Source organism: Triticum aestivum, chromosome 1B, assembly GCF_018294505.1.
Source record: "Triticum aestivum cultivar Chinese Spring chromosome 1B, IWGSC CS RefSeq v2.1, whole genome shotgun sequence".
Lineage (NCBI taxonomy): Eukaryota > Viridiplantae > Streptophyta > Magnoliopsida > Poales > Poaceae > Triticum > Triticum aestivum.
Genome location: NC_057795.1, coordinates 515,138,897 through 515,164,684, shown reverse-complemented (window position 1 = coordinate 515,164,684; position 25,788 = coordinate 515,138,897). Strand labels below are relative to the sequence as shown.

General features: G+C 39.9%; 1 protein-coding gene and 1 long non-coding RNA gene across 3 annotated transcripts; both read right to left on the bottom strand.

Moving 5' to 3' along the window:
- Nucleotides 1–1,144: 1,144 nt before the first annotated feature.
- LOC123135823 (uncharacterized) lies at nucleotides 1,145–4,505 on the bottom strand. 2 transcript variants are annotated; one of them, XM_044555054.1, is made up of 6 exons: nucleotides 4,136–4,505; nucleotides 3,815–3,919; nucleotides 2,872–3,009; nucleotides 2,652–2,764; nucleotides 2,174–2,349; nucleotides 1,145–1,602 (listed from the first exon to the last, which is right to left on the bottom strand). In XM_044555054.1, exons 2-5 carry the CDS (start codon nucleotides 3,911–3,913, stop codon nucleotides 2,208–2,210), a joined length of 492 nt encoding a protein of 163 aa, XP_044410989.1. In that variant the 5' UTR covers nucleotides 3,914–3,919; nucleotides 4,136–4,505; the 3' UTR covers nucleotides 1,145–1,602; nucleotides 2,174–2,207. The 2 variants fall into 2 exon arrangements, 1 of the variants encoding a protein (XP_044410989.1); XR_006466264.1 differs by lacking the exon at nucleotides 3,815–3,919.
- Nucleotides 4,506–8,611: 4,106 nt separating this feature from the next.
- Nucleotides 8,612–11,440, bottom strand: LOC123135829 (uncharacterized). The gene is made up of 6 exons (XR_006466268.1): nucleotides 11,046–11,440; nucleotides 10,840–10,974; nucleotides 10,212–10,292; nucleotides 10,012–10,118; nucleotides 9,492–9,521; nucleotides 8,612–8,754 (listed from the first exon to the last, which is right to left on the bottom strand). It is a non-coding gene; the product is annotated as an uncharacterized lncRNA (long non-coding RNA).
- Nucleotides 11,441–25,788: the final 14,348 nt, after the last annotated feature.

Here is a 25,788-nt window from a genome sequence, read left to right as displayed (position 1 = left end):
CTCTAAGTTCACTGCAAAACCCAAAAAAAAGAGGAAATGGGATACAGTAGCAGAAGACGAGGAATGGGAGCAAAGAGATGAAAGACTTGGAAAAGATTCATTCATTCGTTCCCCTTGCTCCTTGCCTCCATGTGACTTCCATGTGGGACCAGCCTCCAAGAGATGGCCCACCACCCAGCTGTACTTACTAGTGGATAGGTCGGGTATGACACAGTGGAGTGGAGGTGCTCCGGGTGGAATTCTTCTTTTAAGCTCAGCAACATCATAGCACCATACTACTCCCTCCGTCCCATAATATAAAAATGTTTTAGACACTAGTGTAGTGTCAAAAATATTTTTATATTATGTGACGGAGGGAGTACATCGGAAGAGCGTCTGCGACTCTAGGTAGGGAAGGCAAGCGGAGGCCAATGGCTGCAAGTATGTGGAGACGAGACCAATGCGTGATCCAACGGCTATAACGCCCAGTGCCTTGTCAAAGTTGAACATCCCGCCTGTTAGTGTGCTTTAAAAAATTTAACGTACTCTCTCTGTCCGTATGTAGCACTAATTTGATATTAGATACATCAACAAGCTATTTCGAACGGAGGATGTCTCAACTAATTTAATGTTAGATACATCAACAAGCTTTTTCGAACGGAGGATGTACTCCCTCGTCTGGAAATACTTATCATTAAAATAAATAAAATGGTGTATTTAGATGTATTTTAGTTCTAGATGCATGATGACAAGTATTTTCAGACGGAAGAAGTACAAAAGAGACTGTTCAGCAATGACAAAATCTGAAAACATCAAACCATCAGCAGTCTACTCACCCGTTGAGTGAGTACAGTTTCGGACTTAGGAATACTATATAGGAACACTATTCGGCAACCAATATTTGTGAAAAAATACAGGGAATTAGCAGAATCGGAATGGTAAAAGCTGGCCAAAATGGTTAGATCCGAGAGATGTAAGGCCTTGAACTTGACTGCAACTCTTTTCTATTGATACATGAGTAAGAAAAGTAGCTATCCTTCCCCTTCTAGAGGCATTCCTTTTGGCTAGGCAAATGCTACAACAAAGTTTAGTGGGCAACTTAGGCTACCACATGTAGAACAAAACTAAATAACACCAAACAAGCTCAAAAGCAGTCAGCCAAACATAAAGCAAAACAACAACAGATCACCAGACCAGGTTGGTTTATCTCATTTCCGCACCAACAATGTTAACACGGCAGATACTAACTGTACAGAAACCAACAGAGCAGAAATCCTCAAGTGGAGTTCATTCTTGTAGCCTCACACGAATCCTGAAAAGCGGTTTATCATCTTGTTCATTCTTGTAACCTAAGGGCGACGAGTAAATCGGAACAGAGGGAGTATAACCTAAGGGCAGTTTGCCGCCAACTATACATTTGATCGTTTCATCCTTGCTGTAGCTTATCCAGCTACACATTGTTCCTATCATCCTTGCTGTACCTCATCCAACTACACATTGTATCCTATCACATCCAACTACGCAGTGTCCTATCATCCTTGCTGTACCGTCACCTCTGCTATCACCACCTTCGGCATGATTTTTCAGGATCAAACATTGTTTCTTCTAGCAAGCATTAAGTACCTGCCATCCAATACATACACCTGGTTAATAAACCATGTACATTAAGTAATTTTCCAACATACGGCATCATTCGTAAATCCATTTCGGCGTGCATACATTCCACAGCATCATTATCAAAAATAATCATCCAAATATTATACTGTTTTTTGGTGAGATAAAATTTACTGTTTTTTGGTGAGATAAAATTAACAATCTTATTACGTAATGACAACAGAAGGTACTAAAAGCAAATCGTATGGCAAGATTCAATAATGTGGACATATATATTCCAGAACATCATTATTAAACACAACCATCATTATTAAACAGCATCTAACCACTAGAAGCAATAAAAACACCAAAATCTCAGCTTCTTACTGTTAAAAAAGCATATACCCCCATATTTGCAAAATATTTGTTCAAGAGCACTAAGTAGAAAATATGGTACTGAATAAGAATGGGGAAGACTTCCTAGACCTACAACAGTATAACTTCAAACTTCATGTCATAAGAGATAGCTCGGTATTGGCAGCAAAAATATAGCAGGTCCATGTCTATAGAGCAGATTATAGGTCAAGTGATATATTCATACCTGTCATATTAACTTTGGAAGTTCAACAAAGACCTCAAGGTAATGGGGGGCAGAAGCCTCCAGCGCTTCTTACATCTTCTATTCTACCTTCAACTTCTTCCTTGTCCTCCTGTAATTTCTTCAACATCTGAAACATCTCTTTTCCTTGAAAACCTTCGATCTTCTTAAACAAGTATCTGCAACAGAAACATTTATATACATTAATAAAGTAACTCATGTAACCAAGCATGCATTAAAAACTATCACTGTGTCTTGCCTTGTTATTATTGGTTACATGGTTCTCTATTTTACTTCGCAAAACAACATTAACACAATGGACTAAAGAAATACACATGTCAAAACCAACCAATCAAATTAGAAGATCATTTTGAGATTTGAATAACAGTTGCAGCATATAAACAAATACAGCCTGCTGCAAGGATCAATTTGAAGTTTCAGCGCATAAACAAAAACATAGGTGAAAAATAAAGGGTCATACTGGCGCCGCATATCTCCCATTCTATTGTATCTGACCACAATCGCGTTCAGCATATCAACAATGGGTTGAGGCTGACGGGCAAGAGCATCTGTGACAGCATAAATCAAGAGCTCCTGTATTGAAGAGCAGATAAAGGATCAGCAGAGATTTGAGAGAAAAATACATTAAGACAAGATAGACTACATTCATCATCACTAGGGATGTCTAGGAATAAGGGTACCTCAGGAGCAACTTTGGGAGAGGACTCCAGCCTTTGGAACATGAGCTGCTCCTTGATCTCAGCCTTGGTTGGCTCCCTGGAGACATTCGCATTTCCGCCCTGCCAGTACAACCACTGGTTGCCTAAAGGACCAATAACCTACATTGAGTGCCATTACATGGTGTTAGAATATAAACCTGAACATAATGGTACAGAACTTCATCATGCCATTAAAAAACATGAACAAGAAAGACTCTACAGGTAGAGGCACATTACAAAACAGATATTAAAATCATCTGTATTAACCCAATCATTTGATGAGTCACATAACCAAATTTAATCTTAGAAGTGGCAGCAGGTAAACAGAATGCATCACATAACTGCAAACACGGCAGCATAAGTAGTTGATGGCTTGTTGCCATTCTAAAAACGAAAATAAAGGTTGTACCACAAACAAACAGTATGCACAAAACCTTGGAAGATAAAAGCACGCAGCAGTAGATGACACCAACCAAAAACTACAGATTCCCATAAGACCTAGACACCTTGAATGAGATCCAGTGAGCAATGAACATTATCACTGGCAATCCCCCCTCCTAGACAAGCAGATAAAAGAAGCAACTGCTAGACAGACAGTATGCTGCATAATGGTACAGAATCTACAGCCTAGGGTTTAGGATGCAACATTTACAAGTCAACCAATAGTTCCACGTGCATATACAGATATCTAGACTAAACCCACATCTGGGTGCAGATCGGGAACCTCTAATCGGTGAGAAAACATCCTGTTTCTTAAGTAAACAGAATAGAGCCCTGTGTGGTTGGATCTAGAACATAGCAGATGTGCTTAAAATCGTCTGCGTGGGCGGATTTCTCAGAAGAGAAGCGATCTAAAACATGCAGAACAGAGTCACTCGTTTAAGGGGATGAAGAGAGAAGAAGGGGAGGGGGTGGGGGCAGGCACCTGTGCAGGCACGTCGTCGACGACGCGCCCCCTCTGCCGTCCCTGAGCGCGGCCTGGGCCGCCGCGCCCAGCCCGAGCTCCACGAATGAGTGCAGCCATGGCGACCTGCGGGGAAACAGGGCTTGGATCCGGTGAATCTACACGAAAAAACGAAAACCCTAGCTACAGAATGGAGATTGGAAGGAGGAAAACGAACCACAAGCCCAATCGATCAGAAAGAATGGTGCTGTGGGTGTGGGATTGGGGCGGAGGGCGGAGGGGGAGGAGAGAGAGAGAAGGGAGGCCGCCGGTATTTATACCGGCGGGAAGGTGCAGGCCCACCTGTCAGCCCGCTTCCTCCCGTCGCCGGCGGGAGGGAGCGAGCGGGAGGCCGCGGGTTCGAACGGGAGGACCCACCCGTCATCGTCCCGAGCGGCGGGCCCATGGGTTCCTCGAGGAAGCTGGTGTAGCGGGCCGTCTCGCCTCCGGATCCCTCGCCTCCTCGCTGCCGTGGCCTGCAAGGCAGCGGCGGCTGCTCTCCCCATCGCGGTGAAGAAAGGAAGGAAGGGGTCCCGCGCGTCAGTGGGGGATGCTGCTCTCCACTCCCCATTCCTTCTCTCGCACATCTTGGATGAGCAAGAGAAGCTCAAGAAGCTTGAGTGAGGAGCAGTAATGGAGAAGGGAGGGCTCTCCACCTTGTGTGCCTCGTGGTCTGCGGGTGAAAAACGAGGGGGTAAATAGTAATAAATAAACAAATAACAGTAAGACTTCACCCAAGTACTACTAGTACTAGTACAGTACACAGTACAGTAAATAACGTGACAGGCTTCACCCAAGGAGTAGTACAGTCTCTGACTAGTCTCTGATGGGCATCGGAGCGCCGCTCGCTTTTGACCGTCTCTCTCTGTTTGCAGAGTGAACAGAGAGAGAGAGAGAAAAGAGAGCAGGGCATGGTGGGGTTTGCTAGACTGAAAAGCCTACTACTACTGCTACAGGCCACAGTGCCACAGTGCCGTCAAGTCAAGTCATGCACCTGGATGGCTACAGTCTACAGAGAGATTATACTACTCAAAACAAATACTACTGCATGCATGCACAGGTTGATCTTTGCTTTGCCTAACCAAAACCAACATTCTATCAATCAACATCATGGATCATCAAACATCAAAAGTGCAATGGTTGCAGCATATCTAAACAAGCAGGAGCAACAAGCATGCATGTTCATTGAAGCAGTCAAACAGGTCAAATCCAGCAGCAAGACACACGAGTCATAGGCATTACAGGCAGTCAAACAGGTCAGGGAGCATGCAATTCCAGTAGTAGTACAACAACACAATGGCAGGTTGGCGCAAATCATGCTTAAGCAAACAATGGCAGCGTCATAACCAACCTTGACAAGCTGATTCCTCCAAGCATTGCTAGCAGAAGCTGAAGAATGAATTAATCAACTTTGATTTGCTGCACTGCACCATCCAAGGGGGAGCTGCCTTTCTTCAAGGCATCAATCGCATCTAGTACAGTATATGTGAGAAAGGGTGTTACAGGATCCCTCTGCTATAGCAGCACCAATACAGCAGCTTCCTGCTCCTTCCGGACATCACCTGCCTGAGCCACATTTTGCTGCACAATTACAGATATGAATGATTAGGTGACCCAACAGATTGACAGTTAAAACTTAGTAGAAACAAGTGCAGCACTTGATATTGTAACAAGCATCAACTCTAACAGGTAAGCCCCTTGGGGCAGTAATCCATGGGATGGATTATGACAACTTCCGAATTACTGCTTGCTGGCTACGGTCTCACGGTTACGATTCTATCTATACATTTGATTACCAGCAAAGCTAAAGGTATAGCTTTTGAGTCATTTGTGCCACTGAGACACTGACTATCAGCAGCCTAAATCAAGCCAATTGATAACTGATATACATAGGCCACTGCCCTGAATCTTCAGCAAGAAAATAGGTTCAATTATAGCATTGAACCAAGCATAGCCATACTTCACAGGTTACAACATGCATGCTCTAAACCAACCATTGTGGTGTTCTTAACACTATTTGTTGGTACGTACTACCAAAAATAACTAAGACCCTTATACTGAATTTGAAGGATGTCAGGCAGATAAAATGTGAAGATATCTAGAAATGAGCACCAATCGGATGAAAAATTACAACTTGACATGTTGAATTTACCATGTTAACAGAACGCAAACCAGAGTCACAAGCCTCCAGAGCAACTTCATCGTCTGAATCTTCATTGGCTTGCAGGATCAACTCATTAACAAGTTGAACATGATGACTCATGGGAATGAATGGGAAGCCACCAGGCAGGCATTCCACCACCTGATGAGAGGGTGGCTTGATGATTGCTCCTCCATCTTGGCCTTTCCAATTCGTTGGCAGCCTGTTGACAACACAAGACACAAGTTTAACATGAATCCCTGATAGCTCCTCTACCGGTTCACACAAGTTGCAGGTACACAATCAATAGCTGCACTTCCGTTCTGGATGTATGATCAGTTTTGGATGTATAATCAAGGAAGGGGTCCTTGTGATTCATCACAGCAAACAAACAAGCAGACTAGTCATACTCCCTCCGTGCCCCATAATATAAGAGGTTTCTGCTAGGGAGTACTTATGTAGCCCATCAACCCAGGTACATGGTCTACATTTCAAGCAAGAAAGATTGCATGGCAAATGGTTTACTTATGCACAGCTATGTCCCATAATATAAGGGCAAGTTAACCTTCCCCGTGCAGGCCCTCTCCTGCCGCACCCCTCTCGCACCCTCAGAGACAACCACCTATTAGCGTCAGTGGGGAGTAGAGACAGTTTTTTACTTGTCTCTGTTATCAGTCACGGTAACAGGGTAGTTACTGAGAAAAGTAGCATCCATTATTCTACATTTGCCTCTGTTAGCTATTGCTTTAAAGTAATTAGTTGTATATTGCCAAATCAGCATTTTTCTGAGAAATGGTAAATTCCTGGATCAGTGTAGGGGCGATAAGTGTCGACGTATCTGCAGCAGAGCAGCATATAAATCACAACAGATATCGAAGAATGGCGATGAACAACTAAACAACCACTTAGGGGTGGGTTCGTGTAGGGGCGATAAGTGTCGACGTATCTTCACAAGAACAGATATCGAAGAATGGCAATGAACAACTAAACAACCACTTAGGAGTGGGTGGCACACAGTGATAACTGATACGGCTCAATTCCTACAGATCGACAGGAAACTCGGTACTACCGAAACAATCACTTCCGGTTTGATCGGATTGGGTCTTAGCCCTCCCTACCTAAACAAACCCCCATATGAAGGTCCAACTCCTAGAGGAAATTCACCAGCAGCACAATGCACTAGCTGACTGGCATGCAATATGAAACGACTTTGATACACATGCAATTGACGTACCTATCAAGCAGTTGCCAGCGGTTTCTGATTTGTGGATCCACATCATCAATCTCTTTTTCCAATTCAAGAAGCGTAGCATCAACCTAAAACAGAGCAAAAATATATGTCAACAAATAACCCATAAATTATTCAATAGCAATGTATAGATGACCAACATCAATGGTAGTTCCACCACAGAAATCTATCCAACTAACAGACTTGGGGGAAGGCAAATGTAGGCATAGAGATCAGTGATAAAGCCACAGGCTGTAACTTCGTTAACAAGAGCAACCAAGACCCTTATACTTCTAATGCTGACATGCCATACTTCAATCGTTCTTTTTTTTAGGCTAGAGAGAGAATTTGCTGCATTAAGAAAGAATTGTCACAATCATTTTGACATAAAGAACACAAAGAGGAGCTTGTGCCAGCGACCAAGCATAAGTGCCTAGAGCTAACTTGTGAGCAACTCTCAATCGTATACTTGAATGTAAACTAACACAGTACCCTTGTAGTATTAACACGTAACATAAAGGTGGAAATGCAATCAAGCAGGTGTCAACAGTATATGCAGGCCAGGACCGAATGAAAGTTGACTAATTCAGGATGCAGTTTATGATGAAGAGATCCATTCATACAGTCTAATTTAGGATACGGTTTATGATGAAGAAATCCGTTTGTTCTGTTTAGTATCTCCAACTAACAATGGAATGATACAAAACAAGGTCTAGTAAACTACTAGGCCAAAAACGAAGAAAAAGAAGTAAATCATTATCTGACAAAATTGTGCCCCAGTAATTTAACCGTTTCAGCTTCTCAAGCTAGTCATCAGTAGCCGACGAAGTCAGGGAAAAAAGCGATTCCCTTAAACAGCGAACCAGAGCAAATATATAGTGTACCAATAGAACCAGGAGAGTGTTACGAGCTTTGACTATTCATGCATGGAAGAAATGCATACCTTGTCAATCAGCGCTGACAAGACTTTTTCCTCTGAAGCAACCTCGGTGATGTCGTCTGACTCCTCTCTAGCAGCCATATATGCCTTCTTAGCTTCTTCTGCCCCCTCTGTGTCTTCTCTTCCAAGCATGGAGTTACATAGTTTTATCTGCATTCCTCAACAATTAAGTACTACTCAGACTCCACGGTAAAACAGTTCATACATGCAACAAACAAAAAAAATGATGTATGGTAATTGTCCCTCTGACCCCACTTCAAAAATTCACATCGTACCTCCTTGTTGACAAGGCTCAGGAACTCTTGACGCTCCTTGCTAACAGACTGCAATGTAAGTAATTATGGCACCATCACTAACAGTCCACGAAGTACTGACAGAAAATACAGATGGGCTAGGATCATACCGATGCAGATGCCAGCACAGCCAATGTTCGACTGATATTACAGAGCTGCTCCTGGTCATGTTGTTTTGCTAATATCATTTCTTCTTCTTGCCTAGCAGTAGGCCCAGTCATTTCCTTTAAAGCCAAATATTCTTCACCAGCCTCCTGTTCTGTGAGATTTGCCTTTTCTTCCTTCTTTTGTTTTGCCTTCTCTTTCTTCCTTCTCTTCCTCCTGAATATTTTCATTCAAAGCATTAAATAACTGATTACATGTTCAGTAGCAGCATTACGCTAAGTTAAAATAAACAGGCAACAGCTGAGTGTTAGCAGCAATACAGCACTATGCCGAAACTAACATACTTGGGTAAGAGCCTTCTGCTAAAACAAATGGGTAACAGTTCAATGTTAGCAGCACCATGCAGGCTTCCCCACCGCCGTATTACACAAAGCTGGTCGGGTGGTGCTTTCACGGCTTTGGTGCCCACCCTTTCTCACTTCACATAGTTGCCAATGCATATTTTTTTAATGCTTTAAAGTGCTCCATTTTGTTTAATACTCCGTATATCTGAATTTTCTATTAGATGAATTGCTTGAAAACAGGTCATTTGGCTACACTGTCTGAGAAACTAGTGATGATTGCTAAATGAGCATAATTATAGACTAATCAGCAGAAATTAAGTGATTCTCTTCAAATCAGTATAATTTGAATCATCGCAATCTTACACAACCAACGTTAGATAAGCATATAAACAGGCTCTCGGAATCTTAGGTTCATCTAGACATTCTCACACGCAACCAACGTTAGATAAGCATATAAACACGGTCAATTCAGGAACAGACTTTCAAATGTGTCTGCGATTTGGCTATTCATTGTCAGATCCAACATAAGCAACTGAGTTATCAGGCTACGAATAGATTGGTAAAAGCAGAGGATAAAATCTATATGGGTATCAAGGAACATGACATTACCTCCAAAATTGATGGCCACACTTCAACAAGCTGAACCAGGCCGAGCAAACATATCAAAGATACAGGGAGAATATCAAGATAAATATGCAATTGAACAACTAAATTATGCTGAGCAGTTGTAGCCCGTAAATTACTGTAACAAGCATCAATTCAAACAGGAAGGCCCTTGGGCAGTAATCCACGAGATGGCTTATGAAAACATCCAGTTACTACTTACTAGAGACCTACTAGCTATAGTAATAACTGGTCTCACAGTGCGTTTTTACACATTTGATTACAAAGCAGCTAAAATTATAGCTTTTAGGTTCTGTGTCACTGGGGCACTGACTATCAGCAAGAAAATAGTGTCAATCATAGCATTGAACCAAGCATACCCAGAAACATGTTATATTACTTATAAGAGTTCTTTATTACTTGCTACTGATTAATAACTGAAGGTTTCACGTCAACGAATCATTGCAACCTGAACTAAGATCAATGTTTAGAAGCTCTGGAGTCTGTGGAACCAGCAGTAAGTTACCTGAATCAAAAGGTAGAAAGAATGTCGGCCCCAAAAACATTAGAAAGGACATCCAACCCAGAGCTACATTTCCACAAGTTCCAAATATCTACAGCTTCGTCGATTTCCTGTCCATAAGGCAATTTTATCAGCTTTAAATAAACAGGTAGGCAGAAAGGTAATTACGCTGCTTAAAAAATAAATAATGTTTATGAACTCACGTCATCTTCTCCTGTTTCAGATTCATGCAATAAGAGACATGGAAACGGGGCTCCAAATCCTGTTGCAGAATCATCTACATGCTATTTCAAGCAACAGAAAAGGGCAGAAGTCATAAACATGCACAAACTACAGCGAGGGTTACAGTAACTGTAGACTTAATTCCACTCCATTTCTTTTAATACTTATCAAGTTTTATAGCAAGATTACAAGATGCATACTAAAAAACAATTTAATCTTATGTGGCTTTCACAGTTTAGCACTACAGCACTATGTTCAATTCATTACAGGATCATAGTGACCCAAATCACAAGCCAGACCGTGTAGCCACCGGCGACATCTTGGCTGAGACAAAACACTTCAAGTGCAAGCCCCAAACACCAACATCACCCAAGAGGTTACGTGGATGCTTCACCAAGTGTGTGCATGTCCCATTGAGCGGCAGATCATAGAGTTCCAGCGACAGAGTTGCCTCACCAAAATGGAAGCAATGATCCAAAATTATACTATATGATTAAACATGGATAGGGCCAACCATTTAATCCAGCAGCTATTGTTGAAAAAAAAATACAGATTACACATGACAAATATGTAATTGAACAACTGAATTATGCTGGGATGTGCGCCTACCACAGGTCGCCTGCTCGCTCGCCAGGTCAGGTCGCCTGCTCGCTCGCCAGGTCAGGATGTGCGCCCGCTCGAGATTCCTGAGCAGCACTGGCAGATCTGGACCAGCTTGACGCCGTTGGCCTTCAGGATAATCAGCTGAAAGAAGAGAAAAGACGAGTCAGGGTAACCGCTGGAATGGGACAAAAGACCTAATTTTTATTCCTCACCTGTGGCCCGTGTAGGCTGCAGCGGCGGATTTGGGGACGAGAAGGCGCCATCGGCCCGGGGGAAGGGGGGGAAGCTGGATCCGCGGTGATGCTAAGGGGCCATCGGCGGAAGCGGGGGCAGGGAGGCAAGGAAGAGAGGAGGGGCTAGGCGGGCGGCGGGGAGGAAGGCCGGAGCCGCCGGGTCGCCGGCGCCGTGACGGAGGAGGGGATAAAGCTTGCATCTTGGACTCGGGCATAGGAGAAATCGGTGGCGAGGGGGCGAGGAGTGGGAGGGGCTGGGTGTGGCGGCGAGGAAGGAAGGTGCCGCCGGGGCGCCGGCGACGGCGGGGACGGGGGAGGAGCCGCAAGATCGCATCTGGGGTTGCGTGCGAAATGGTTGGTGCGTGGTCGGAGTACGGGAGTAGGTTAGGAATATGCTTTTTGGTTGCTGGGCTTGGACGGGGGCTTCTCTGGCCCAGCCCAAGCACGACGGCCCTTGTCGACGTGGATATCCGGTGGGTCTGCCTTTGTTCCTTCAAACCTCCAATGTTCCAGACAACCTTTTAATCCTAATTTGACTTTGTTGCATGTAGGGAGGTAGCTCATGAAGTTTTTCAAAATTTAAGTATTCCATGGATGCTAACCCGAGCAGAGATTTTAGGGACAAGAGTTTCATGAGGTAGCCCTCTCCTAATTAATTCCCCCCCTCCCCCAATTAATTTGGCCGACTGGCGGGTTTCATTCTCCCTCTACATCTTCTCCACGCTGACTTGATTCTCCCACGTAGTAGCCGATGGCATCGATGCTCCATACATTTCTGTTTCGGCATGGCTTCTAGCCTCTCACAATAACTTACTCCTCATGTCCTTCAATATTTCTATGGTTATTCCCCAACCGTGTGGTATGGTGCTCCGTGGCTAGATGCACCATCGCATGCCTCCGTAAACCATCTTGTATTACTTTCATGGCAAATTCTCCCCAATTATCTTGAACCTAATGAGTCTCCCTAAATTATTCTGCAGCTAGCTGCTCTTTCATGCGCGCCAAGGAGATGGATGAGAGGTGGACGGAACCTGAGGTCAAGTAGAGTTGTCCCTCGTGGAGGAGGAGACAAGAGGACGAAGATTGTCGACATTTGCAACCAGCCTAGCACCACTAAGGAAAAGAGAAGTGTGTAGAGGTAGGAATCGTACATCCCCATGCTTTATCCAAAAATTAGGAATGGAATGATAATAGTTGTTGAAAAAGAATATTGGTTCCTGATTTGTTCTTTCTTTTGTTTTATTTTGTTTTATACCAAAGTAGTAGGCAATTTTCCTTTGGCGTTGTGATTGTCTCATGCCTGGTTATATGGAAAGATCAAGGATGAAAGTGCATGCATGGCCACATATGTTAGATATACGTCATAACACCATTTTTCTCCGGGTCCAAAAACAACAACCACTTTTCTCTTTTTATTTGAAGGTTATAATTGAAGCAGATGGAGATTCCTGGGGCTCCTAACCAGTTAGAGATATCTCAGTTAAGTGAAGACAATTTTGCAAATTTGTAGAGAGCATTCTGAGTTTCCGAGCTAATTGTTTCTTCGGTATGAGATTTCTCCCCTAACTCGAACCTTTTCTTAATTACATCATTCTGCAAAGCATCACCATTTGGAAAGATCATTGTTTTTAACGAGAGGAATCATTATGGTCACGTTGTTGCATAGGAAATGTGAGAACTGAAACGCACAATATTCTTTTATTTAAATTGTACAGGGACATCATCTTTTCATGTTAACTTTGTTCTTTTTCAATGTTCAATCAGAATTTTCAACGATGTTTCACTTCAAGTTGAGCATAAGTTTGGACTGACAACCTAATTAGTGTTGGGTCATTTGTTTGGATATAGAAGTTGTGACATAATTTCTACGTGTGATTTTGTACTATTAAAGTTATATGGGTTATTTTGCCTTACATGCTTCCCTCCAATATAGGAGCATGTTCTTATATAGATTCCTCACATGTTCAATGCATATAGATTTTGGCTGATGTTAAACTTTCTTGGCAAATTGCATACGTTCCCCTTATGGTGAAAGTTATGCCCCCTTGCTAGACTTGAAGCCATTCGTTTGTTATATGCTAATCACCATAACACCACTCTTTATCAAATGGATGTTAAGAGGGTGTTCTTGAATGGTGAGATTGAGGAGGAAGTTTATTTATAACAAACTCTCGGCTTTGTTAACCCTAACAAAGCTAATCATGTCTATAAAATTCATAAAAATTTATATGGTCTGAAGCAAGTAGCTAGCGCTTGGCAGAAATCCTTCAAATGGTTGAACATGATCATTTGTAGACAATTGGGGAAATAATCCTTCAAATAGTTTGCTTAAATTTTAGGCTGCGGTTGGTTTGTGTGTCAGCATCTGTAATTGTTCTCTGCGCCAATTACTGTCATCTTCGTCCCTTTGGTGGCAAATCCTGTAGGTTCAGATGGCTGATGTAGTTACTTCTTTTAAGTGCATCAAGTGCCCTTAGTGGTTTTGGAGTATTGAAGACAAATAGGTTGAGGAACTAATGTGATTGTGAGTATACACAGGAAACAGTGTCCCTGAAGATTCAGTTTAACATGTGGAAGTCGAACCCTAAAAATGGATTTCTTCAAGTGAAGAATTTGGTGATGAAATAGGTACGGCCTTTGAAGAAATTGACATGAAGACTTTGAAGTTTGAAGACTTCGTTTTCGTAGGTTTTCTTCTTCTTAGTTGAGTCATAGAAAAAACTATACTATTAAAGGGGTATAGGTGAAACATATTCACATTTCCAGAGTGATGCTCAAACTTACTCAAACATATACATACACAGTCCGCTTCAAGTGAAGCCTTTGGAAATCTCCGGATTAGCTGACGAATTTGGTCAGGTTGAGGAGTTAGGAGTTCGCTAGTGCGATCTGCCTACCGTGAGAAAGTTGAGTGCCCTGATGAATTTGAGAGTTCAAATTCTGACCACTACTGTGCCGTGGGCCTACTGCCGGGTGAATCCTTATCCTGACAACGGGCTAATCAGAGAAGGGAGTTTATGGCAATTCATGTCGGGTTGCCCCCTGGCTATAAATAGTCGCCTCCACAACTACTTGTTGGTTGGCTGCTCCGAGAGAACCTGACACTTGTCATTTTAGAGCAACTCATTCTGCGACGATCTTGAGAGAATCCTAAGTGAGGAAAAACCCAGAGCCAAAGTGTGATCTGACATTTGTTACCTTTAAAGACTATCATTCTTCCAGATGGTTGGGCGTCAAGTTCTGAGTATACCAAGAGTCATTATGGTGTGCCGGTGAACAAGTCTGTGAAGGTTTTGGAAGTCTACCTTAAAGACTTACCACGAGTGATTGAGCGAGGCCTAAGGACTACGTGTCCTCTGAGTTGCGACTCGGTCGCTTCAACCAGACGTACAGTTGATGCAGCAATTAGACCTGGTCTACCAAATTGTTGTTTCTTCACCGAGCCAACCTGGTTTCAAATTCATCACCATCTCTTACACCATTCCGCTGCTGAAGAATTTGTGACCTATCCTCTGACGAATTTGAACTGAAAAATTTCATCTTGCTATCTCTACTTCCTCAGTTCATATTCTTCGTGCTTGTATGATTGCATGTTCTTCACTATTATGTATCATGATTGCATGTATTCTGATTCTGTGATGACTTGGTTTCCTTTGTGTTTCTATTTCTTCACTCTGATCTTCGTCAAATTCATCATAGTTTGACGAATTTCCAAAAGTCTCCCATTCACCCCCTCTGGGAGATAACCTGCGCTTTCACTGCCTCCGTCTTAGTGCATAGGAAATGCGTGTAGTTCAAGGTCGCCCAACTAAAAATCTGTTATATATCATCAAAAGCAAATCATTGATTCATACATGCGAATGTAGTTCCTATTTTTTTGTTACATATAAGTTTGAAGATCGTCGTTGATACGTCATGCATGAAAAAACATTTTCCATTCAATTATTGCACTTATGTTCAATGCATATTTCTACAACTATACATAATCAAATGTAATAAGTAATACGTATTTTTAATTCAGGTTCCATCTGATGGCAAAAACTACTCAATGGAGCCAGAGTATTGGCGAGGTGTTCATAGGGATTTCGTTTCTTGGTGGGTCCATGACGGGTGGATGCAGACATGGTCAGGGTCACCGTCATGTAGTGGTTTTGGTTCGGTCGACGTGCGCCCTCCCACACAATTTGCTGAGTGAGACGCATGAGCCGGACCCGCCTGTTGGCGTCCTTTGCCCCCCGAACAGTTGACTCGCTTGCGTCAGTTGGGCACGTACGCTCGGTTGGCTGGGAATGTTGTGTGCCCGACAGGCCACATGCTTTATTTGCCAGTGGGACGTCCGGCTCCAGTGACCGGGCACATGGTTCTCGAGTCCCTATGCAATCCTTGAGACCATTGATCAGACAAACCATGTTTCGCCACTAGTAGTGCATGAACGTATGTGACAAGAAGGGCCCGCCGAACCCTTTCACATGTTGACTTTTTGTTTTGATTAGGAGGCCTTGACAGTTCTGGTTATGTACCAATACGTATGTAATCGCTTGCAGACTATTCACGAGAAACATCCTTCGAATAACCTAAAATTTCGATTCTATTAGTTGCTTCTCTTCTTAGCTGCAGTTGGTATTTGTGCCGGTGGTTGCATTGGTCTCTTCAAAACAGTTCACGTAACTCCCGTCTTATGTTTCAAATAGTTCACTTAACTGTCGGGTTTCAGTTGGTTGGCGCAACGGGTGGCTGCTCAAATGGGAATGCTGGCGCATACTCTGATGGGAAACCGATGGCCTCGAGTCGTCTCTTTTGTTCCAAGTAGAAGGTTTCGATGTATTAGAACATGTAATGTAGGGGTGTCAGGTGTGTGATCGGTCTTCCTATTGACCCAGTTGTTGGTATCTACAAACAGTTCACGTAACTTCCATCTTATATTCAATCTCATGTCATCAAAAGTAGATCATCAGTGAAAGCTATGGGAAATGATAATTGCAAGACAAATAAAAACACAGCATGAGCATAATCATGCACATATAGTCGAGGAAAAAAAATCCTTCAAGTAGTTTGCTTATCTTCTGACCTACCGTTGGTCTTTGCGCCAATTGGCGCATCCAGTGAGGTTATACATTCGTACATAAACAAAAGCAATACTAGTATGTATACACGTGCAATGCACGTCTTAACAGTGTAGTTCCTATGATCCTAGTAAAAGAAGAAGAAAAAAGCATATAGTGATTTGCAATGAATTCACAGCAAAAAAAATATTGTTGGCGTATACATGCAGGGAAGTAATAAAAAATGGCAATTAGCATGATAGCACGCGTGTGGAAATTTCCGTAGGGAAAAATAGATGTACGTGGTGAAACCCACAAATTGTTTGCTTCTGTTTCTCTTCCTAAACAATACATCTCTCGTACTCGGCCAAGGGCGGATCCAGGATTTAGATATGGGGGAGGCGAAAAGTCAATGTTCACAAAAGTTACAAAACATCACGATATGTTATGTCTCGCGATAGCATTGATGGCAAATCATCATAATATATATCTAGAACTACAAAAGGATATTACATATCTGTTAACTTAAATTGAACTCTACAACCAGGAGCGTTGAACAAGTTGATAATGTCAACTTTACAGTTATTTTTCTTTACAATCATGTAATGTAAAGAAAATTGTTTTCATTCTATTTCGAAAACATGTCTTGAAGACAATTGGAAGAGAATTAAAGTAATTAGCGTTTATCATCAGTGTTTTTGCCATTGTCAATTCTTTCGTGCGGTGAGTTTTGCCATGAATTATGAAGTGGCAGTTTTCTGCTAATGAATTTGGTATTGTGGCTGTCTTTTACATTTCACTGGGCTGTAATAAAAAACGCCCCAAGTAGTCCAGCCGAACACACACGTAGATCAATCAATCAATCGGATCGATCAATTATGCAAGGGCAAAACAATAGTTAGCCAAACCTACATGTATGGGCTACATGGCTTTGGTCTTCTCTATATTCGGTGTAGTTGATTCCAGGGAATGTATTTTTTTATATGAACTAATGATGCAATTAGCTGCGGCCATTAGCTGATATACAGTATATAGCCCGTTAAAAACGTTCACTTGTCTCCGCCTCTGTCTTGGCTCTTTGCCTGATGCAATGGCACATGCAACATGGCGAGAAGAGAGGAGGTGTGACGCGTTTGTTCCAGAAACCAGCGGATGCAGCTGCAGGCAACTGTTTACTGCGAATCCTTTGAGTCTCAACTTTTAGATTTATGAGACCAACGGATAGGATCGTGCTGTTGCTTCAATTCAAAACTCGTACACTATATAGTAATATAGATATGATAATACCAACTTTCTCGGTCGCAACTACTTCACCAAATAATCGTCATTATTGCCTTGTCACATGCACAACTTGAATAACATTGATAATCATAATATAGTGCAAGTGTTTTCATGACTCAAGCTAAACAATAAAAACATTTTTGGTCTTTCCATTAGTTCAACAGTAAAGCACATAAGAGCCAATCATAAATTTTTTCTCTTCAAAACACAACACATATAAGGAATCTTTTATGAAGTTTTGGATTAACAACTTACACACAAAGACGGAAGAAACTTCAAAAGATTTCGGCAAAGAAAAGCCAAAAAGAACAACAAAAAGAAACCAAATGAAAAACAGAAGAACAGTGAAAGAAGCAATCTTTTTGGATTTTCTTGAAAAATAGAAGGCAAAAAGGAAGTCAAAGAAACACAACAAAATTTTTTTAGAGATGTTTTTTCTTAAAGAAAACAAACAAGAATGCAAAAGGAAGCGAAGAGAAAATCTTTTTGAAAATTTGAAAGTTTCAAAGAGGCGCTCAAATAGAACTTCCAAAAAAGAAGCAAAAAGAATGAGGAAATATTTACGTTGTTTCCTTAGAGAACTTCGAAAGGGCAAAATAACCAACCAAAGAAGAACATCGAGTTTTCTTTTTGTTGAATGCAAATAGCAGAAGGAACAAGAGAAACGACAGCAAACACAAGAAATATAAAAAAGAATATAAAAGAAGGCAATCAAAAACCCAACAAAACAAAGTGAAAAAAAATGAGAAATGTTTTTTCATTTATTGATTTTCAGCGAATGAAACAAAGAGAAACCAAAAATGGATATACAAGTAACATCAAGCAACCATTCATGTAATTAATGTATATGAGAACATGAGCGAAATTTAGGTAAGGAAACATACTTCCCCGAACTTAAGCTTTAGACCTAAGTTTGGCTCACTCCTACGGGTGGAAATCTTCATGGTCTCCATTATTATTGCGGCATGGCTATATCTCGCCCTTTGTGAGACAGAAGCTCGTCTTGCGTGAGAGGAAGTGGATCGACATATATACATGTTTCTGTAGAGTTTTGTGAACGGTTTTCGAAAGCTTCTATGGACTGGTTCAGACCGGTTTTAGAAGCTTCTGTGTGTTTTTTCTATTTTTTTCTATTTGTGTTTTATCTTTTTTTTTTCATTTTTCTGATGCATGTGATGTCTGTAAATACGAATATTTTCCGTGTACAGTTTTTCTTTCAATTACACGAATAGTTAAAAAAACAATAAAAACTTCACAAACATATTTTTGTAACGCGTGAACATTTATAAAATGTCATGATCATTTTTTAAACGGTAAGAAACATTTTTGTACATTTTATATTATTCTAAATATGACAAACATTTGTTTCAAAATGCATGGACTTTTTTTGAGTGATACAAAACATTTTAAAAACAACTATCCAAACATTTTTTTTCTGCATGGTATAAACATTTATTCAAAATGTCACGAACAAATTTTAGAAACATGTGTTTTTAAAATATGAAGATCATTTTTGTAAAATCTTATGATATCTTTTCATTCAAAATTTTGCATAAACATATGTTTGAAACTCATGAATTTTATAATATTGTTACAACATTTTTCGTATGGTACAAATATTATTTTGAAACTGCACGAATAAATATTCCACAATTAGGGAGCATATTTAAATGCGTAATAAACACATTTTATGAAGTGAATTATTTTTTAAATATATTTATATAGAATATTTAAAAAAACAAAATTAAAAGAATTTAATAAAATAAAAACAAAACGAACAAATGTTTGAAAAGAAAACTGAACGAAACGAACCCGAGATAGTGGGCAGGTCCACTTACAGTGGCAGCCTAATGCAAACCCTGTTCGGCCCCTTAAGCGCCACTGCGACCTCTTCTTATTCGGCGCGCTAGGCCATCGGCAGCGCGCACTCCCTTCCCCACTTCCCCGCCTTTTTTTCATTTGATTTTGTGGCCTAAATTTCTTGTTTTTTCTTATTGCAATAATTCTGCATTTAAGAAGAGTTCCATATTTAATTTGTTTTGTGAATTTCGCAAAAATCTCAATATTAAATGTTCAAGGATTCAAAATAATGTTGGCATTCATGAACTTGAAAAAATGCTTGCGAATTCAGAAAAAAAAATATTTTGTAGAAAGTGTTAAATTTTTCTAAATCCCAGTGAACAAGAAATATCATCAATTTTTAAAAATATAGCGGATTCATAAAATGCTTATATGAATAATGTTCATACATTTGAAAAATGTTCGGCAAAATATTTTCGCAAACTTAAAAAATTATTCCCAGTTAATTTTTTTAATTCAACAAATGTTCCCCGATTTAAAAAAAGTATACCAGTTTTCGCAATAAATGTTTACAATTTTTCTAAAATGTGTATGAATTCAACAAATGTTCACAAATTTGTAAAAAATATTCATGATTTGACAAAATTAAAAACCATTCAATAATCGAAAATATAACCAAACAAAAAAAGGAACATATAAAAAAGAACAACAGTAGAAAAATAACAAAAATATGAGCACAGTGAGGCTGGACGTGTTTGGAGACACGGCGACGATGAGATCCTAGATTGCTTTGTGTCACACACGAGATGGTTAAAGATTAAAGGTCAATGGCCGAGGGCGTTGCAGCCACGTGGATGCTGCCATCGAGCAGGCGACGCAATTGACGCCTCCTCTGTAGATCAACTCGGTGTTATGCATGTAGTTCCACGAATTCCGATGTCGTGATCCATCAGCTCTAGACACATGTAGGCTGGTATAAAGCCTGCCTTGAAGATCAATAGGGTGGCCGTGAGAGTTGAAGGGGAAGATGGCAACCTCCTTTCCGCCGGGAAGCACCCCTGCCTTTTCCGTTGCCGTTTGCCTTCCCGCTGTAGGCCATTACGTCCTTCTCATCAGCTTGTAAGGGCTCATTCTAGTTATGGCGGAGCTTGCTATTAGGGCCAAAACTCGAAAAACGGGGGAGCAGCGGTGGGTGATCATCGGAGGCGCGGAGGTAGCCACTGCAGTTGGGGTCATTAGGGATCGTGCGTGGAGTTGTGCACTCTTTCTTTTTGATTGTGGCCTTCTGGGTTTAAGTTAAGACAATAGGCGAGGTGTGTACATGAGGAACTCCTTTTCCCAAAGAAAATATAAATGAGAAGGAATCGTGTCGGCGAGGTGACTTATGAACGGGGGGTTGGGAAGGCTTATAGATGCAATATATGAAAAATAGGCTCGTACACATCGAGCATCATGCACGCATCATTTTGTACGTACAGTCAAAAACAAAGAATATCATGAAAGCGGGACACTGTAAACATTGTGGCGTCTTAATAGAGATTACGAGATTTTGCCTAAAAAACCGCAAAAGCGGGATGAGATCAAGTAACACGAAACAAAGAATATTACCTCATTTTATTAGTAGGTACAGATATATAGATAAAAAGGAACAAAAGCGGGACGAAACCAACAATATTAACTCCCATTATTAGTTGGTAGGGGTAGGTACAGGTATAGATATGGGTTAATCCAAGAGTTGAAAATAGTTTGCACTCGCTTGGGCGAAGAACACATTCACTATGGTTTGGTTTATCTTGTAGATGGAGTTCTTTGGATTGATTTGCTTTGGGTATTGCACGTGTCGTCCTATCATCTAGGCTAGTTTTAGTTTGGACGTCGAACCCATTGTAGCTAACTTTTTTAGGGAAGATGGTTATTTTAAAAATTCTCAAACATATTTTTGTAATGTGTGATTTTTTAGAAAATGTCATAAACATTTTTGAACGGTATGAAACATTTTTTACCTTCTATTTTTTTCTGAATATGACTGACATTTGTTTCGAAATGCGTGCACATTTTTTTGAATGATACAGAACTTTTTCAAAACAACTATCTAAACTTTTTTCTACATGGTATAAACATTTATTCAAAATGTCGTGAACACATTTTAGATACACGTGTTTCTAAAATATGAAGAACATTTTTGTAAAAACTTTTTTTTTTCACTCATAAATTTCATAAAAATATTTTTAAAATTCATTATTTTTTGAATATTATTACAACATTTTTCCAATGGTACAAATATTATTCTGAAATTATGCAATTAAATAATCTACAATTAGGGAACCTATATTAAATGATCATAAACACATTTTAAAAATGAAACGAATTAATTTTTGTAATTATTTATTTACCATATTTTTAAATATAAACAAAACTAAAAGAAGATAGTAAAATGTAAAAAAACCAACAAATGACTCGAAAGAAAACTGAACGAAACGAACCCGAGATAGTGGGCTGGTTTACTTACATAGGCTGCCTGACCCAAACCGTGTTCGGCCCCTTAAGCGCCTGTGCAACCTCTTCTGAATCGGGGCGCTAGGCAATCGGCATCAGGGGACTTCCTATTTGCCGCTCGTTGCGGCAAAGTGCCAACATTTCACACAGGGCGCCGCTAACCTGGGCCGGCCCATTTCCGGTGGCACTATCGAATATGAAACTAAAAGAAGATAGTAAAATGTAAAAAACCCAACAAATGACTCGAAAGAAAACTGAACGAAACGAACCCGAGATAGTGGGCTGGTTTACTTACATAGGCTGCCTGACCCAAACCGTGTTCGGCCCCTTAAGCGCCAGTGCAACCTCTTCTTAATCGGGGCGCTAGGCAATCGGCATCAGGGGACTTCCTATTTGCCGCTCGTTGCGGCAAAGTGCCAACATTTCACACAGGGCGCCGCTAACCTGGGCCGGCCCATTTCCAGTGGCACTATCGAATATGAAACTAAAAGAAGATAGTAAAATGTAAAAAACCCAACAAATGACTCGAAAGAAAACTGAACGAACGAAACGAACCCGAGATAGTGGGCTGGTTTACTTACATAGGCTGCCTGACCCAAACCGTGTTCGGCCCCTTAAGCGCCAGTGCAACCTCTTCTTAATCGGGCCGCTAGGCAATCAACATCGGGGGACTTCCTATTTGCCGCTCGTTGCGGCAAAGTACCGACATTTCGCACAGGGTGCCGCTACCCTGGGCCGGCCCATTTCTGGTGGCACTATTGTGATATGAAAAAACGCAAAATATAGTGCGCGCTTGAGCTGCGAATCGATCATGGGACCTCGTGGTCGATAGCACGCTATGGTAGCCAATGCGCCATTCAACTTCTCATGTTAAGATCGAAGCGCCATAATTAAATAAATATAAAACAGCGTCAGGGATCGAACAGATAACCTACTGCAAGGTTTTTTTGAGAGAACCTACTGCAAGTGAGCAACGCTAATAGCCACCATAATTCCTGGGATTTAATACATAAGCCACAAACATTTTCATATTTCATAGAAATAGAAAATTAAAACTTGAAACATTTTTGGGAATCTCAAAAAAATAAAAATTCAAAATAAAGGAACAACATGAATACGACATTTTTTTCGGAAATCAAAAAGAATTCCTTGAAAATGCAAAACATTTTCTGAAAAACATGAACAAAAAACTGAAAGCACGAACATTTTTCAAAATTACGACGAAATTTTCTAGACATGAACAGTTTTTTGCATTCCCCAAAACATTTATGGAATTTGGGGTCAAATTTTGAAAAAAATGACCATTTTGATGATGTGAATAAAATTTGGAAAGCAGCAAATTTTTTTTCAGAAAATTCCATTTTTTTGAATTGGTGAACAAAATTTAAGAAATGTGAACATTTTTCGAAGTCCCGGAACATTTTTGAATTTGCGAACAAAAGTTAAAAACAGGAGCATTTCTTGAATTTATGATTTTTTTTTGAAATCCAGAACATTTTCTGAGAATGTGATATTTTTTAATTGTTGAACAAAAATTAAAAACAGAAACAATTCTTGAAAATTCAGAACAAAATTTTGAAACGGAAAACAATTGTGTAAATGCTCTTTCTTCAGTATACGTGAACAAAAATGATAAACATGAAGGCATTTTTCTATAGGTTCGAACATTTTTCTAAAACACGAACTTTTTTGTAAAACGTGAACAATTTTTGAAACTTCGAGCAATTTTTGAAACACGCACATTTTTTCAAACACACAAACATTGAGTAACTTTTTAAGATGTCTAAAACACAAAATTTGAGAATTTTTCTGAATGTACGATTTCTTTCACAAACACAAACTAAATTATGAATACAAACAAAATTTGAATTTCCGAAACATTTTTTGAAAGAACATTTTTTAAAAGGATAAACATTTTTGGAATGTTGAGAACAAATTTTGAAACAGAGAACAAATTTTGAAGCATGAACAATTTTTTAAACACAAACATTTTTTGAATCTTGAGAACAAATTTTGAAACGGAGAACAATTTTGAAAAATCCCGAACAATTTGATAGCGTGAATGCTTTTTCTATATGTGAAGTTAAAATCCAGTACATTTTCTGAATTTCGAAAGTTTGAACTATTTTGTATAACAAGAACATTTTTTTAATTTTTAGAACATTTTTTCGAAAACTGAACTTGAAAGAAGATTTTTTTGAATATTTTGTAAAAAGTTTGAAAAAATGTTAAGAAGAGATATGGAAATAAAAAACCAAAGAAAAGAAATTTGTTGAAAAGAGAAATTAATTTGAAAAGGAAAACAGAAAGAAAAGAAAAAAGTAAGAAAAAGAAAAGAAAAAAGAACAAGAAAAAGGAAGAAGAAAAAACAAAAAGAGTAAAAAAGAAAAAGAAAAGGAAAAATAGAAAACCGGTCCCGGAACCTTCTAGATGGTTTCCAAAACCAGTAAGTACCGACTGGGAACACTCTAAAAGGTTTGTAAAACCGGAACGCGTACGGACGGTACAGATGGGCCGGCCCAAAATCGCTCGCGATATGTCGACAGTTTGAAGCAATATGCGTCCAATAGGTTTTTCCATCGGCAGCGGGAGAGGGAAAATCCTACTTGCCGCTCGTTGTGGCAAGCTGTCGAAGCTTCGCACAGGGAGGTGCGAGCGAGCGAAACGAGTGGGCCGGCCCATTTTAGCGTTACAGCAGACTCGGTTTTGGGAAAATGTTTCCAGCCGGTTTTTTCCGGTTTTGGGAAATTTCTAGAAGGTTCTTGAACCGGCTTTTTCTTTTTCAGTTTCTTTTTCGTTTTTCTTTTTCTATTTATCGTCTTTTTCTTTTTTCTTTTCTTTTTTCTGTTCTCTTTTCTTTTTTCTTTTTTTCCTTTTCAAGTTTATTTTCAACAAAAATCCGAATTCCAAAAAATGTTCCTGTTTTCCTGATTTTGTTCACAAATTCAAAAAATATTCCCATTTTACAAAATTTGTTCATAAATTCAAAAAAGTTTCGGGTTTCAAAATTTTTGTTCCAAATTTTCAGAAAATGTTCTTGTTTTTTCAAAAAATGTTCGAATTACTTTTTTTTCTATTTTTTGAGAAATTTGAAAATAATGACATGGATTTCAAAAAATGCATGTTTTAAAAAATTGTTCACAAATTTCAAAAAAATGTTCTTATTTTTCAAATTTTTGTTCACTTATTGAAAAATTGTTCACATTTCAAATTTGTTTGGGATTTTCAAAATTGTTCTCCATTTTACAATTTGTTTTAGAAATTTAGAATTTGTTTTTTATTTTAAAAATTGTTCCCGTTTCAAAATTTTGTTTGAAAATTTTAAAAAATTTCATGTTTACCCAAAAAAATCATGTTTACAATTTTTATTTGTTCACAATTCAAAATTTGTTCTCCTTTAAAAAATATTTATGTTTTTTGCAAAAATCACTATTAAATACTTGTTCAGATTTTCGAAAAACTTTTTTGTGTTTATCGATTTTGTTAAAACTCGTGTTGGTTCAGTAAATTCTGATTATATTTTTTTAGTTGTTCTTCTCAAATTTGAAAAGTGTTCGCATTAAAAAAATACTTTTCTCAAAATAATGTTCGCGTCCGCATTACCTTTAGCTGCGCGCGCCATAGTAAAACAAGTAAACTTATGTAGCCCATTGGCTAGGGTCGTGCGTAAGTCACAGGAGGTGCCACGGTCGATTCCTACCTCCTCCAGCAGTTTTAGTCTTTTTTGTATTTTTTACTGTGTTTCGCTAATGGGTCGGCCCAGCTGGAGTCGCCCCTGTGCGTTTGCTCGGCAATTCGCCGCAACGAGCGGCGCATAGGAGATCCCGCGGGAGAGTCAGCGGCTTCGGCGCGCCCACGCTGCTGCGCTGGTGGGCCGGCCCAACACGAGGGCTCGACCGAAAGGAATAAAACAGAAAAAACTTGCGTGCTAGAAGAAACGAACCATCAACCACTTGTTCTGTAGTACAACAGGCTACCCAGGCGGCCACTCAAGCAGAGCTGCTAGATTATATCTTTTTCTTCTTTTTATTGTTTCTTTTTCCTTATTTCCTCTTTCCTTTTTCCTTATTTCCACTTTTCTTTTGTTCCTTTTTCCTTTTTAC

Bases quoted from the DNA above. Each gene is read 5' to 3' on its own strand.
- LOC123135823 (XM_044555054.1), bottom strand. From the start codon at position 3,913: ATGGCTGCACTCATTCGTGGAGCTCGGGCTGGGCGCGGCGGCCCAGGC. The intron at 2,765-2,871 runs GTACCCTTATTC...TCTTCAATACAG, and splicing joins CTCCCAAAGTTGCTCCTGAG to GAGCTCTTGATTTATGCTGT. The intron at 2,350-2,651 runs GTATGACCCTTT...TTTCTGTTGCAG, and splicing joins ATGGGAGATATGCGGCGCCA to ATACTTGTTTAAGAAGATCG.